Source organism: Acinonyx jubatus, chromosome E2, assembly GCF_027475565.1.
Source record: "Acinonyx jubatus isolate Ajub_Pintada_27869175 chromosome E2, VMU_Ajub_asm_v1.0, whole genome shotgun sequence".
Classification (NCBI taxonomy): Eukaryota; Metazoa; Chordata; class Mammalia; order Carnivora; family Felidae; genus Acinonyx; species Acinonyx jubatus.
In genome coordinates this window covers 2,283,972-2,300,220 of record NC_069396.1, presented here as the reverse complement: position 1 = coordinate 2,300,220, position 16,249 = coordinate 2,283,972, and the positions used below count along the sequence as shown (strand labels likewise).

The 16,249-nt window shown below is 55.5% G+C and overlaps 1 protein-coding gene across 2 annotated transcripts in view; it reads right to left on the bottom strand.

The window, feature by feature from the left end:
* FBXO31 (F-box protein 31) overlaps positions 1 to 16,249 on the bottom strand; it is a 45,335-nt gene that overhangs the window by 21,557 nt on the left and 7,529 nt on the right. Inside the window, exons 2-4 of one of the 2 annotated variants that reach the window (XM_027076362.2) lie at positions 11,171 to 11,242; positions 8,007 to 8,093; positions 1,175 to 1,251 (exon numbers count right to left, since the gene is read on the bottom strand). In XM_027076362.2, the coding sequence (XP_026932163.1) occupies positions 1,175 to 1,251; positions 8,007 to 8,093; positions 11,171 to 11,242 (236 nt within the window). The remainder of the gene's footprint in view (positions 1 to 1,174; positions 1,252 to 8,006; positions 8,094 to 11,170; positions 11,243 to 16,249) is intronic. The other variant, XM_027076363.2, reaches the window with a different exon arrangement.

Sequence of the window (16,249 nt, the reverse complement as noted above, 5' to 3'; positions counted from 1 at the left end):
CCGCGATGGGTGCTGTTGGCCACATCTCCCCCCCCGTAAAGGCCTCTTCCTCCTTGTAATCATGACCGCTAAACAGTAGCCCCCAAAGAAGTCCCCGGAACCCATGAACGTCACCACCCTATACTGCAAAACGAGGATTTTACAAACGTGAAGTTGAAGATCTTAAGAAGAGATGGCTGGGGCTCACCCGGGCCCTCAATGCAACCACTGCATTCCCGAGAGAGGGAGGCAGACTAGGTCTGAGACACACAGAGGGGGGAGGGGTCAGGGGCAGAGGCTGCAGGGGTGCAGCCACAGACAAGGGACACCTGGGCCTCGCAGCTGGGAAGAGGCAGGGAGGACCCTCCCCCAGAGCCTTCAGAGGGAGAGCGGCGACCCCACGACACCCTGGTCTCAGCCTGGTTAATACTGAGGACGTCAGGCTTCCAGATGAGTGACAGAATCCACTGGTGGTAGCTTGGTAATTTGGCCCCCAGAAGCTAAGACAGCGAGTAATACAGGATTTGTGGGGAGAGGCTCGCAGATTGTGGAAATACAGTTTCCCCCAAAGTGCCCACCGCTGTTTTTCCCATCCATCAAGGACCCTGGCCTGACCCCAGTGTTACTATGGTGGGTGAACCCCACTTTACGACTCCACTGAGGCTTCCAGTCAGCACCAGGCCTGCCTGGTCCCAGGGCCACCGTGCCTCCCAGGTGACTCACCAGGACACTGCACCCCAGCCCACCGTCCTGGCCACTGAACTGCGTCTTATTCATGGGACAGGCACTCACGAGCGTTAGTGGAACGATAAAAAGTCCGCATGACGAGTCACAGCTGGGGCACGCCTCGGGGCACAGAGACGGGGCCGCCAGGGTCAGAGGGTGACTGTTTACGGCTCCAAGGGGCCCCTGATTTAGGACAAGAAGTGAGTGCACAACCCAAAACTAGCATGTCCTGCTGGCGTGAACACAATGGCCGAGATGTCTGCAGGCGGGGACCAGGATGAGGGAGGGAGGACACCCTGTGGCTCCTCACCACCAAGTCCAAGGTCGCAGTGAGAACCTTTGGTCATTTACAAAATTGCAAGTCACCTAAGGGGGCTCCCTGTGACCACCGGGCGGCGCCTCGGGGAGAAGACCACTAGGGCCTCAGTCCCACCCGCACCAGGGCCCAGCGCCGCGGGCTCGGACTCACCACCACGTTCAGCAGTCCTCCGTAGGGCCCGATGTCTGGCTGCCACAGCCCCAGGATGTGTCTGTAGCGGTGGAGCACTGTGGGAAGAGAGAGAGCTGTCACGCCGGAGCCGGCCAGGCTGTGCTTCACCGTCACCCGGGAGGAAGTGCCTGATGCTGGTAACTAACAGAGCCTCGTGCGCAAATGTGGACCCAAGCAGATCTTTGCAAAGGTTTCTAGAGAATTCTAAGAATGAAATGTCTTTCGAACCCTTAACAAAAGAGACAACTGGACCACTCTGAAACCTAGCCTCTAAGTGATCAGTGCCGGTGACTGCTGCCTTCCTTGAAAGACACAGAGGGAGCCCCCCTGTAAAGTGGGGAGCCTCCCATCAGCGGGGGAGTCAAAGACTGGGACACCTCCCTCCTGGGGACACGGCAGAGGGGACACTGGCATCTGTACGCGAGATGTGTCCATAAAGCAGTTAGGCTAAAATTCCCACCAGAGTCAACTGCACGCTGTCTTGTCTGGGCAACAGGTGCCCACGTGTGACCCACGACAACACATTTACAGCAGGTGCATCTGAGAGGGTGTTTCCAGACAAGGTTAGCATTTAAATCCGCACACTGAGTAAAACCAACCGCCGTCCCCAACTGGGTGGGCCTCATCCAATCAGTGGACAGCCTGGAAAGAAAGGCTTTTCCCCAAGGAGGGGACACCTGCCTGACCCCGTGAACTGCGACATCAGTCTTTCTAACTTGGGACATGAAAGGAAACATGGGCTCCTCCAAGGTCTCGAGCCTGCCAGATTTCAGACTTCAACTACACCCTCAGCTCCTCTGGGAGCTGGTCCCAGGGCCACCATGCCTCCTAGGTGACTCACTGATGGCAGACCTTGGGACTTCTCAACCTACATTCACTGTGGGACCCAATTCCTTACAACAAATTTCTTCACATAAAGGAATGGCTCTGTTTGTCTGGAGAACCCAGGCTGATGCACAGCGGGAGGCAGGGATGGGCTGGATGGCACGATCACATCATTCTGCGGGAAGCAAGACCCAGCCAGCAGAGCCAGCGGGACCTGGAGACGGGCTGGCAGCTCTCAGGTCTCCACTGTGTCTGGAGTGCAGGGAGGAGGAAAGTGAGGCCAGAAGCAGCCCAGGCCTTTGAAGTATGCAGACAGCTGGCGGGCAACTACCCGCTGTCACCCGAGGTTCCAGCCTGTTAACACGGGTTTCTAAATGAGCCTTTACTGTCTCCCAGACACCTGCCATTCATCCCGTGTGCAGTCTTCTGAGTCGGTTTACAAGACGCACAGTAAAGTCGGTCTGGCTAATTTACGGTCACACCCGGATAGGTTTTGTGTTTACCACATAAGCAATAATCAGCAGGACCAGGAACCATAAACAAATGAGCTGCAGACTGACGTATATACTCAAGGGTTCAGGGGTGAAATATGACAGCATCTGCCACTTACTCTGAAATGCATCAATCGAGCAGGATGATGGAGAGATGGGTGGATGGAAAGCTGTGAGATAATAAAGCGTCACAGACGGTTGTAGAATCAGGTGATGGCAAGCGGGTATTTGCTCTATGATCCTTTTTGTAGACTTTTTAGTTTTCATGATAAAACACGGGAGAATAAAGTCAACGGGCCCATTCAGCATGACCCTCTCCTCTCGTATCCCCCTCCCCTAGTCCCCACCTTGACTGCAAGCAACAGTCTGTTCTTTCCAAATCAGTCTATGACCACACAGCTCCTGGACCACTCAAAGACCACACAAGACTCTTAGCAACTTTGAAAGGAGACCTCCCTCTTTTCCTTTAAAAGCCGCAGCTCTGGGGGCACCTGGGGGGCTCGGTCGGCTGAGTGTCGGATTCTTGTCTCGGCTCAGGTCATGATCAGGGTGGTGAGATCGAGCTCTACATCAGGCTCCACACTGAGCACGGGGCCTGTTTGAGGTTCTCTCTCTCCCTCCCTCTGCCCCTTCCACACTCTCTCTCTCTCTCTCTCAAAAAAATAAATAATAAAAAATGACAGCTACAGCTCTCTGAAATTAAAACACTGCCTCCCAGCTGTCTGCCTGGAGTGGCAGAGCCCTCGTATAAGCTCTGCGCGTACGAGAAAAATCATTGTTCTCCTTGTGGCTTCCGCTCACCCAACACTGGCTCACGGGCCTGGGATGGCCCCCAAGATGGTCCAAGAGAGAGACAAGAGACCAACACCCTCAGCCCAACTGTGAGCACGCTAGCTTCTAAGCAGGCAAGCCATTTCACAACGTAAAGGTAAAGTCTGTGTTTTATGTTACGCGCTTAAAAAAGTGGAGCCACCAGAACGGAGTCTAGCAGAGGTGACCTGAGAGCCTCAATGAGCCCAGGGTGCCCCCAGGAGGGGAGCCACGTTCGGAGTTAGCCTCTAACTAACGCCCAGGGCCGCCATACAAGGAGCAGGCACTGGCTCGCCCACTTCCCCGCACGTTCCCACGCGGCCCTCACCCTGACCCTGTGTGGGCAGAAGGAGGGTCTGGGCCGAGACGTCCTGGCCCAGGGCACTGAGCAGACCTCGGGGCCTCTCACCCGGAAGACCCCCAGCTCACAGAGCCCTCCCCAGCGTTTCCAAACAGCCGGTGGCCACTGGTCAGGAGAGGTGGGCGGGATCAGGTTACAGAGACTGGCGTGGCCCCAGCAGCGGGTGTGAGACCCGACTGTTCTCGACGCTTCGGGTGCTTTACTGTCACGAGCACCAGGCCACGGCCTCAGTTCGTGGGTAGAGAGCCTCGACACGAGAGAACTACACTATTCGGATGACGGAGGAAACGCCGCTGCTCCAGCCCCACGAGGCAGGACTCAGCCCTGTCAGAACACTGGTGTTCAGCCAAATGAGGCAGCTCAGAGGCTGTTCCAACCGCTGGTCCCCGAGGTCAGTGTGGCTGTGTTCAGAAAAACATTCCCGGCTCTGAGACACCCCACCCTCCGAAATAGAAATGAGTGAGATAATCTGAGGTGAAGGGACCTCTCGGCTAAGCACTAACGGGAAAATGCCCCATGCTAGTCCGTGCCCGCTAACTCTCATCCGCCAACAGAAAGGCCACTTAACAGGCCCAGCGGGAAACTCTTGGCACACGAGGCCCAAAAGATCCGGCTCTCCTCGGCACAGCGTGAGCTGGGAGCTGGCTGTCCCGGGTGCAGCCGCGATGGCCCTCCACCAGCCAGGCCAGAAAGCTGCTCTGGAACCATCACGTCTGCTGCTGCAGAACAGGGGTTTCAGGCAGTGGGTGGTCCTCAGACTCAGACTTGTGAAAAGATTAGCATAAATGCAACTGATGTAACCGCTGCCACTTGCTGGTAGCTTCTGGTTATTAAAACAAAATCAGAGGAGGGGACACGTCCAAACTCATTCCCCAAGACCAGCATGACCCTGATACCAAATCTAGACGAGGAGGCCACGAGAAAACTACAGGCCAACATCCGTGATGAACCAAGATGCAAAAACCCTCAACAAAATACTAGCAAATCACATTCAACAACACATTAAAAGGACCATTAACCACAATCAAGTGGGATTTATTCCAGGGATGCAGAGATGGTTCAACATCCACAAATCAATGTGGTAACAATCACATTAACTAAATGAAATCATGTGTCATCTCAATAAATGCAGAAAGAGCATCTGTTAAAATTCAACATGTACCGATGATTAAAAAAACCCAAAAACCTCTCAACGAGATGGGTATAAAGTGAACAAAGCTCGACATGATAAAGGCCACATACAAGAACCCCCCCCAGCTGCATCATACTCAGTGGGGAAAAGCTGAGAGCTTTTCCTCTGAGATCAGGAACAAGGCAGGGACGCTCACTCTAGCCGCCCGTATTCGACACAGTCCTGGAAGTCCTGGCTGCAGCAGTCGGGCAAGAAAACGAAAGAGCAGGCGTCCAAATTGAAAAAGAACTGTCACTGTCTGCAGATGACACGGCAGAGCATATAGAAATCCCCAAAGGCTGCGTCAAAAACGCGTCAGATAAAGGAACCGAGCGAAGCTGCAGGATACGCACTCAGCATGCAGAACGAGACGAGGCTCTCAGAATCCGGCCAGGCGACGGGCAGGCTGCCTCCCTCCCTCAGACCCACTTCCTGCTGGGGCCTCCCTGCCCTTTCTAGGAGCGCCTTCTGTCTTTATACTGCCAGGGTCTCCCCCTCCTCGGGAACCCCATGTGTTCTTGGCTCCACCAGGCAGAGGGGACTCTGGAGGAACCTTCCCATCAGGTGCACCTGTGCGGCCAAACACCGTGTCATCTACGTCGAGGGTTAAAAGCGACTCGTGCACCTCGTCCCGGAGGAGTGCGTGACACTCCGCCAGAGCCGCTGTACCTACCAGAGCCGTGGAGCATCGCTGGGACTCCAGACGGACGCCTCACAACCCTGAGTCCTCTGGTCACTGGTCACCATCAATTCACACATAGGGACATGCGTCAGCTACGTCGTTAACGATGCATCCCCCACGATGCCGCCAACGCCTCACGGACACAGACCACCAAGAGTCTCAGGCGATGACAATAACATGCGGCCTGACAGACAAACAAGCACAACCGACACGGCCCAAGCCGCTCATGGGGGCCACAGAGGCCCTCGACGCCCAGCACCATGAGGTGGGCTGACACGTGCCTCTCCCCAGGACAGCGTCTTACGTGGAGGCTGCTGACCGTTTCCGGCCCGGCAGAACCTGGCCCAGAGGACTTCAAGAGACCAGGGAACACCGGGTGCCAAGAGCTCCACGAACAGGGCAAACTGGTGAGAGAGAAAGAAACAGTGCCGGGTCCCAAGGTCCTCACAAGCCAGTCACCATGCAGACATTTCCAGAGGATCTGGCCAACGTCAAAAATGTTGCATCCTGAGTTGCCCTCTACAAGAACGTACCAGGAGCCCTGGAATACCGACGGCCTGGGCATACAGGCCTCAAATTCGGGTTGAAACTGGTTTCCTTTCTTCACGCACGTGAACTTCTTTCCTGATGTTCTAACAGACCGTGGAGACAAGAGTGCTCGCAGTGTAAGTATGTCCCCAGAAAAATGCAACAAATACTCACAAGTGGTTGCTGTCATTGTATTTTCTGGGTCGTCCAAGGTTTCTATAATGCCCACTGTATTTTTAAACAATACCCAAACCTTAGAGAGGACAGCAGTGGGTGGTGTCTGATTAGAACAGGCCTGTTACAAAGCTGTCAGCTATGAGCTGGGGGGGGGGGGGGGGGGGGGGGGGGGGAGGGGGGAGGGGAGAGCACAGTTTGTGGGTGAAAAGCCTAGATGGACTGTGACACATCCCGACAGTCACAGAACACTCCTGCCCACCACGGGGGACAAAAGGACACACTCTAGGTACTGCCCACAGTGGGTCAGAATTCCATCCTAGCCCTACGGTATAAGCCCCAGATGGACTGTGATTTCGGAAGGATCCGTGACAGACATATGACGTGATGAAGCTCTATGGTCCTGCGCACAGGCGGTTCCTGTCAGCACAGCTCAACGTTCTACCTTTGCTCACTGACCACTAAGCGGGAGGGTGGGTCACTCCACAGCACACTGTTCTAGAGGAACCTTCCAAGAGGGCAAGAGGGTTCAGAGAACACAATTCACGCCTTTGGACTTCAGACTTGACCCACTGGACCCCCCAGGTGGCCCACCCGGCTCCTTGTGCCTGCTCACACACACTCCTGACAAGCCCCCTTGTCACAGGAGCTGAGCACGAGCTCACACGTACCCTGAGGCACACTAACTAGACCCAGGATGGTCCCTAAGAGCCACAGGACCAGTGGGCATGTGTCAGCTGCGCGTCCACTTCTCCCTCTGCTCCCATAGGGTCTGTTAGACACGAGACTCCAGAGGGGGCCTGATCCAGGCACGAGACACAGACACGCAGAGGCTCAGAAGGGTGGGCGTAACAGGACAGAGCGGTGCCCTGTGCTTCTAGGAACGTGAAGACACCTTTTAGCGCAAGCAGGTACGTTTAATGTCTTCTCAACAACAGACACTCACCCTGCATCTCAGCTCAACCTTACAAAGAGCTGAGGTGGCATTAATCACCTGGAACAGGGCTTATGGAAATTTCCAGACTCGAGTGATGCCAATCAAGAGAGGAATCAGATTCTAATTAACCAACTGTTTCTACACACTTCTGTCCAGCATGGGTACGTCGTAGGATTTCTTTTTAATTCACGCAAGCTAGGGGCGCCTGGGTGGCAAAGTCAGTTAAGCATCCGACTTCAGCTCAGGTCATGATCTCGCGGTCCGTGAGTTTGAGCCCCACATTGGGCTCTATGCTGACCGCTCCGAGCCTGGAGCCTGTTTCAGATTCTGTGTCTCCCTCTCTCTCTGCCCCTCCCCTGTTCATGCTCTGTCTCTCTCTGTCTCAAAAATGAATAAACGTTAAAAAAAAATTTTTTTTTTAAAATTCACGCAAGCTATTACAACGTGACTAATGAAGTCTTGGAGCAAACCATTCACGTTTCATTTTGGAACAGAAGTGTTTCAAGGCTTCTACCCTGTCCTCTCTCTTCAGCCTCAATAAACAACAAATATGAAAACGTGCATCAACAGAGTGGTCTTGCTGCTACAACCCAAAAACCCCAAAGCTGCTGCAGAATCCCAGCCCGTGTGTGCAGCTGACACGGACCACGGCTCAGGTGTGGCCTCGGCTGTGGTCAAGCCACAGAGAACAGCAAGAAAACAGCAAAAGCCAAGGAGGGCAGCTCGCTCTTAAGACCCAAGCAGTCCTCGTGCCCAGAGTTAGAGGTCCCTCTCCATGCAGCTTTTTGGCCGTGCTTGCCCACAAAAGCCAGAGGCAGCAGGAGGTACGTACGGCAGGTGTAAACATCTCTGTACTCCATGTGCTCGTAATCGGGAAGAATTTTCATGAAACGTCCCGACTTGACGCGAGGGTTTATACCTGAACAGACACAGCAGGGAAAGGGTAAAGATGGTTCTGCTCCCACGAGGGTATGAACACTTTTCATGACAACATCCTCTCCCGCACTGGCCACGGACATTTCCTGTTACACACTCGGCCCCCAGAACCTCAGGAGGCCACAGCATCTGCCAGGGGTGACCTATCTTCCTTCAACCAAAGGAGTCACACCAGAAACTCCTGATGGTGGGCAAGCGCGGGACCCTCCTCTCTCTCGACCACCACAGATCAAGGGAGCACGGAGGTGGGAGAGCCAGGGCCGGGGCTGGGGCTGGGGGACCTTGGGGAGACCGTTTAGGGAACCCCTGTGCTCAAGTCAGATCTCTCCCTTGCCTGGTGCACACCTGGTATTTCCCTTGACCTTTGCCGCGTCTGTTTTGTTTCTGACTAAGGGCAATGTCTGCCAGCCTCCTAACTCAGACCTCCTCCCTTCTGAATCACGGCTGCAGACTCTACCATCTACACCAGGAACCAGCATCCATTTCCTTCCAGCACCCATTCCAGAAGCTAAGCGATTCCCTCCTGGGTAAGGCTCTCAGAGCAAGTTCACAAAGACAGTTCCCGCACCATGTATGTGAAGACCGAAGCTGGCTTTGACAGGAGCAGATTCAACACTTCGGGACCCTGAATAAGGGACTATGAATCATTCCCCGGATTTTGCAACCATTTACGGGTCAAGACTCAGCAGTGGAAAGAAATCTCCAGATGTCCGCGTGTGCCTGTCCACACCCCCAGCACTCCAGACGTGCACAGGAGCATGTTCCCCTTACCCTGTCCCCTCTCAGTCGCCCACCCCTGGCTTACCCCAGCCGTACCACCCACTGCTCAGTCACTGCCCACCCGTGCTCCACAGGACAGCAGGGCCAAGTCGAGCTCTAAGGAGGCCTTAATTCCCACATGTGCAGCCACCCCCGGTGGGCAGAGGAACCTGCCTTCCTCCAGATGCTATTTTGAATGCCTACACTCCCGAGGACAAGTTTGAGTGCTTACTTGAAGGCAAAGTTCTCCCTTCAAGCTGCTTTCAGATGACACTGTCAAACGACCTAACAAACTCAAGCAGTCAGATGATAAAAACTTGACGTAGTGGACACTCCTAGAAACCAGCTGATGGTCCAGAAAAGCCAGGACATCTCTGTCCTCTGTGCACGCACATGGAGACCGTCGTGGGGCATGTGCCTCTGCTTCAACGACAATCTGACATCCACGCTCTGGCTAGATTTAAGACACGAGCTCTGGGAAACCACAGAGGAACCAGAGTGAAGCCAGGGCCATGTGCACACCCACAGAACGGAGCGGGGGCAGGGAGGGGGGCAGAACTGGCTTTCTACCTCTGGAGTCTGGGCTTTGCAGGATGCAAAGCAGCATTGTTCTGGCTGCTGAGAGGAGAGGACAGGAAGGAATCCGGCATTCAGGACACTTGACCACTTGGGTCCCCCAGACCCACGTCCCCTGGAGAGATGGCAGAACGTGGAGCAGAGGCATGAGCAGAAAGCAGAGTCTGAGCGCACAAGGAGAAGCCCAGGGAAGGGGGAGCTGGCGGGTCCCAAGCAGCCGGCCTTGCATGGGGTCTAGGGGCAAAGACGGGGAGCAGGGGCAGCTGCCGACCTGGGTGCAGCAGCAGAGGGCGAAGGGGAAGCCCAAGGCCCTGAGGAAGGCAGGGGGGGATGCGGGGTGCTGGGCACGGCAGGGCAGAGGCCCCCAGAGGTGCGCGGCAGGTGGGAGGGCACCGCTGAGCCCCCACAAGCTGCGTGTGTCGTGAGCACGCTGGCTCCTCAGAGGAAGGTCCGTGAAGAACCCCAGCCTCCGACAGGAGGGCTCCCCGGTGTGAGCAAGCCCGCATCAGAACACGCGCCACGTGTGGGGACAGAGCCTCTGATGGGCGAGGCACCGGCCAGATGACGAAATCAGCCTGCAGGGACAGAGCCCCACCAGGGTCTCCCTCAGAGCCCGTCCTACGTGACGACCCCACACTCCCCGTGAGGAGGGGCATCCCACAGAGAGACCCTGAGTGACAGACCTGCTAACAGGAAGGACAGGGAAAGAGCAGGAGCCTGCGCGGCCCAGAGCCTGGAGGGGCTGCCAGGGCTTCGGCCGGCTCTCCGCGACCGGCCTCCTTCTCTGACCAGAGTCGAAGGTGTCCCCGCACAGAGTGCGGCCCCAGCTGGCAGGCAAGGCATTTAGGGAGGAGACCACCTGCCGTGCTTTCAATGGAGAACATTTCAAAAGAAGGAAAACCCAAATCTACCAAGATGGTTAGAGATGAAAACTTAAGGTCCTTTTCAGAGCAGTGAACAAGTCAACTTTAGGCCAAAGAGAACTGGGTCACCATCGTCCCTGCGCTCTCCGATCCCCAGCTCCAGGTGGCGGCTGGGCAGTGGACCTTCGGGCTGCCCTCTGCGGGTCGGCGCTGATCCGCGGCTCCCGGGCCGTGACGGTGTGAACACAGGCCTTCGCACACCAAGAGGCCCGAGGAAAGGTATTGGGGCTGGGGGGACTGTGAACACACAGATGGGGAGTGTCACTGATGACTCTGGAAAGCAAGGGAGCAGAGAACAAGAAATGGGGGGGCCCGGGGGGTTCATCATGGCGACAGGAGACTGCAAGGCAGAAGGAGCCCGAGAAGGGGGAGCCTGGGTGGGGCTGGAGGACGGTGCGCTCCAAGGCAGCCCAGCCCCACCGGCCGAGGGAGCCTGCGGGAGCGGCCACACCTCACCATGGAGCTGCTGTCCATCTGTCCCCTCAGGCTGCGGGCCCAGGATCCAGAGGAAGGGACACTTCTGGAAACACCCAGAGTTTCCAGGGCAGCCACATTTCTCAGAGCTAACGGCCCTTGACACCTAATAAAAGACACCATTCTCCTTGATGGGCTGAAAAGTAAGGGTGAGACGCCCAGAAACAGAGAAAAGAGCCCCTTGGTTTTAGCGCTACCACGCCAGCTACAACCCTGAGGAGGTGTCTGAGAGGCTGTGGGTCAAATTCTTCGTGTTCCTATCATGGGTGCTCACTCTGCGTGTGGCTCTGGAACTAAGGTGACAGTGGGTGGCGACAGGTTAACTTACGCTTGGCATAGACGTCTCTACAAGACACGCCCGTGATGTCCAGCTTCCGCAGGTTCTCGCAAACGCCATACTCTGCAACAAGAAATATTTGTGGAGATCATGGTCAAGAAATCATGAAACGACAGAAACAGATTGATGGAGGGCGGGGGACGGAGTATGGGGAGGTGCGCTGAAACCTTGGCCCCGTCTTCCAAGTGTGTGTCTGTCCCCTGCTGGGGAGGTTTTGTGGGACTTCTGCACACAGCGCCCGCACTCACCAGTGAAGCCCTTATCCTGGGTTCAGACCACACCTGACGAAAGGACAACCCGCACTGTCCACTCCGATGAGCTCCAGAAGCCTCACGGCACAAACCCAAAATCGCACAACGCCCAGCTCGTGACGGGGTGCGGCACAAGCTCAGTGGTCAGGAGACAACACGTTCCCAGGAAATGAGATGGTCCTTGGTGTCAGGGTTCCACCAAGGCCCCCTGAACCCCTGCTGTGGCTCGCCACACTGCTGGTTCTATTAAAGCCACAGGCCTGTGATCAGAGGCCCGGGCGAGATCCTGGAAGGAAGAGCTGCACACGCATGTCCCTTTGGCACCAGGCCACCTAGACCCCAGCCAGAGACAGGGATCCTTGGAACCCTCCTGCTTCCTTCTCCCTTTCCCTGCCCCGCCCCACCACAGCCCCGCTTTTCCAAGTCACGCCCCAGCACTTCCCAGCTGAAACCTCAGGTGACCGGGTCCCAGCAGGGCTTTGAAAGGAAAGCACGGTCCTGAGCCAATCACCGCGGATCCAGACCTGCCCACTGGCCAAGCTAACAATAACCACACCTGCCCGGTACCAACCATTGCTCGGGCCAGGCGTCAGTGTGGCCGACCCTGCCGGCAGGCCCGAGACTGCTGCTGCTACTACCCCGTCCACATCAGTGCGGAGGAAACACGCGCAGAGAGGCCTGAGGCTGCCACAGCGGAGCAGAGCTCGCGCTGCGGGACCCGGAACTGCAGCCCGGATGGGGCGCCTCAGGGTGGCAAGCACGGCCCCCCGCCCAGGCCCTCACGCGTCACCACAGGACTCTCCCCGCGCTCACACGCGGTGCAAGCGCCCAGCTGGGGCTTCACGGCACGGCCGCCTCTGGGACTGTGCCCCCGGCACAGGAAGGCGCGTCAAGGCTGGGCAAGGCTGGTGTCTCAGCAGGCCGTCTGGAACGTGGATCGACACAGTGGGACCGGCAGTGGCAACGTGCTGCCCCCCACCCCCGGCCCCGATCCTCCAGAGGTCCGATCTGGTCTTTTCAACAGAATGGATGATACTGGCCCAAATGCCTCTATGAGCTGGTAGCGCTTCAACGGTACCCAAAGTAAAGCTCGAGATGCACGCAGCACGGAGAAGCTACCTGGGGGCTGGCGGCTCAGGCCTGCCCGGGACCCTGCTTCTCCCTACCTCCTCTGCTGACGAACAGACGCGACATTGAAGACTAAGACAAAAATCACAGCCTTGCTCGTTATCAAGCAAAAAAAGCACAAAGCATGCAGGGTATCCTGCTGGCTGGAGAGCGAGGACTGGAGGCCTGCATCTGGAGGCTGACGCAGGCTGAGGGCCTGGGAGCCCTCCGTGAGCCTGGGGCAGGGACTCAGCCACACCTGTATGGAACCTGAGACAGCACAGCTTGTCCACACCCGCACAGGCCACCCGGGCGGCAGAACAAACTGAAGCAACCAGTCTACCCCACAGTCACTGAGAAGGGCTCTGCTCCACGCACGCGGCCTTCACCACTTCCTGTCCGCTCTGTGATGCCCATCGCAGCCAAGCGGCTCCTCCCGAGAGCCACCGGTCAGAGGTCACTACTGTGTCTGGCTCTCCAGACACACTGGCTTTCTCTTGTGCAAACCATGCACTTCAAAGTTGCCACTGCACAAGATTGCTGCTTCAGTTTGTTTGCTGTGTGGTTTTGAAAGGACAGCTCCTTCCCGGCTTCAGCAGGCCACCAGTGCATGCGGTGACGGACAATGAGGAGTCTCTTACCGCCTCCTTGGCCAAGTGGTGTGACTGCAGGGGGCGGGGGTGGCGGTGGTCCTCCATGAACCACACGCTTCTATAATACGCGCACTGGCACCCTCGGTGCCAAGGGTCAGATACAGGGCACAGATGTGAGAGCGGGAAGTCAACGGCCAGGCCTCCGTGAGGCACTGATGCTGCTCCCTGGGCCCAGGTCGCCGAAGGCTAGTGACTTGACGTGGCTTTTGCGTCAGAGTCCAACCCACACTCCGTCGCGACAGGAACCAACCTCCCGAATGGCTCCAAGGACTGCAGCCGCGACGGCCACATCACCCGCTTTCTGTGCGCTGCGTGAGGGCACAGCACTGCTGGCTGGCATCGCACAGGCTATGAAGCTGCACAAGCAGTAAGTGTCCACAAAAACCCCACCAGCAATCAGAAGAAAAGCAAAATTAGGGTGCAGTGCTAATAAATACAGCAATCCTTAGCGGGGTTTTCTTAATGTTCCCTAAAGGCCCTAACAAATCCACCAAGGCAGAATAATGCCATTCTGACCTAACCGTCCCTCGGAGAAATGTTTGATTATTTTCCACCTGATGGAAAATCTTTCTCTTGAATAGGGAATAAGAACAACGCCACATCCTCTGATTGTTCCAGAAACCTTCCAAAAGTCATGAGGGGAAACTGCCCTTAAAATAGCTTTAGGGGGGCGCCTGGGTGGCTCAGTCGGTTGGGCATCTGACTTTGGCTCAGGTCGTGATCTCACGGTTCAAGTGGGTTCGAGCCCCGCGTCGGGCTCTGTGCTGACAGCTCAGAGCCTGGAGTCTGCGGCTGATTCTGTGTCTCTTTCTGTCTCTGCCCCTGCCCCACTTGTGCTCTGTCTCTCAAAAATAAATTTAAATAAATTAAGTAAATAAATAAATTTAAATAAATAAATTTAATAAAATAAAATAAAATAAAATAAAATAAAATAAAATAAAATAAAATAAAATAAAATACCTTTAGGGCCTGCAGACTGGCCAGCACCATGTACCCTTGCTTCTAGAAAAACTACCAACTGTGACCTCTATCCTTTGGCACAGACCCTGTCCCAGATGACTGAAAGCTAGCACACCAAACCAGGATGCCTCCGGCTGCTTTTCAAGTACTGGATTTGGGGTGGAAGGCTGGCGATTCAAGTCTCCTTGCTGGGGCATCCGGCTGGCTCGGTTGGTGAAGCATGCGACTCTTGATCTCGGGGTCGTGAGTTCAAGCCCCACGTTAGGTATAGAGATGACTTAAACAAAAAACTTTTTTACAAAAAAGGTTTCCTTGCTTATCTATTATATAAAATAGCTTAAGAGACTCTTTTTTTGAGAGTGTCTACTCCAATGATGGCCACAAAATAAAAAATAAAAATTAAATTAAAAAAAAAAAAGAGGTTGGGAGGGGGAGAAAAACGGGTGAGCTGGGCTTGAGGAAATTTATAAAATGTGGAAAAGTACGGGCACACAGAATTACCATATGACCTGCTCTCATTCTCCATCTGGGATACATCCCCAAAAGAGCTGAAGGAGGGGCCCCTGCACCCACGCTCCCAGCAGCACTACTCACAACATCCAGAAGGCAGGTAAGTGGGCCATCCACACAACGGGATATTATTCAGCCTTAGAAAGGAAGTAAACTCTGTCACCTGCTGTAACATGGATAAACCTTGGGGACCTTATGCTCAGTGAAACAAGCTGGTCCCCAGAAAACAAATAATGCAGGATTCCCTGGGGTATTTGATTCAGAGAGACAGACAGAAGAACGCTGGCTGCCAGGGCTGGGGGAGGAAATGGGGAGCTAGTGATGGGGACAGAGGCACAGCTGAGCAAGAAGGGAAAGTCCTGGAGACGGGCAGGGGCGATGGCTGCACAACGATGTGAAAGTGCTCAGTGCCGCAGACCTGTGCATTTACAAACGGCCCAAGTGGAAGTTTTTGTTGCATGTGTACGTTCACCACAGTAAAAAAAAGTAAACTGCCGCTTCAAATATTCCAACTGGAAAATTTCCACAGCGCCTGTGGGGCTCCGTCGGCTGAGCATCCGACTTCAGCTCGGGTCACGATCTCGCGGTCCGTGAGTTCGAGCCCCGCGTCAGACTCTGTGCTGACAGCTCGGAGCCTGGAGCCTGCTTCGGAATCTGTGTCTCCCCCTCTCTCGGCCCCTCCCACACTCTCTCTCTCTCTCTCTCAAAAATAAAATAAACATAAAAAAATTTTTTTACCAAAAAGCTATTTGAAAAATGTTTTGCCCGAGAGAAAAAACAGCCCAGTGATTTGGCCCAAGTCAAGCCAACACAAGCGGCAGCCTCTTGTGACCTAACTGCCAGGGGCTGCCAAGTGCTCATCACGCATTCCCTCTCCAGCTCTACAGCTCCGGGCTGTATGATGGGGTTTCCCAAAAACTCCCCATCCACACGGCACTCTGGTCAGTCTCTATGGGTGGGAGAGAGTGGGCTAGAAGCGTTCTCCCTCTCCCTCACCCCTGCAGAAACCAGCAGACACACTTCTGCTTCTTGAGAGGCCCGTTCCCTGGAAGGGAAGGCGGAGATTAACAGACACAGTCCCTGTGCCAGCCATGACAGATAAGCACACACATCAGAGCAGAAGGGGACCAAGAACAGGAGCGCCATTCTTCCGTGTGCCACATCAGTGCCAGAGGCGGCCACGGAGGGACCCAGCCTCCTCCTCCCCGTTCACGCTGTGACAGCACCGCACTCAGTCGCTACCGCAGCGAGCCGATGGGCACACAAGACAAATCTGGAAAGGGAAGTTGTCCCCCAGCCCTGGAGGGAGTTGGACGGCAGCAGTGATGGGAGGCCACAGGCAGCACCAAAAACAAACAAACAAACAAAAAGGCATGGAAGAGTCTAGGTGGAAAAGCAGCAAGGACAGAGCCTCCACAGAGGACCATTAACCCATGGGGGCGCCAGCAGAGATGTGCCTGGAAATGCAGGCGGGGACTCCAGGGAGGCCACTGCACCACCAGGTGAGGCAGAGGCAGGAGGAAAGGACCGTGTGACCAGACATGTCACTGGACAAGCAGGGAGAAGGGCCGGAAGGTGGACCAGAGGCT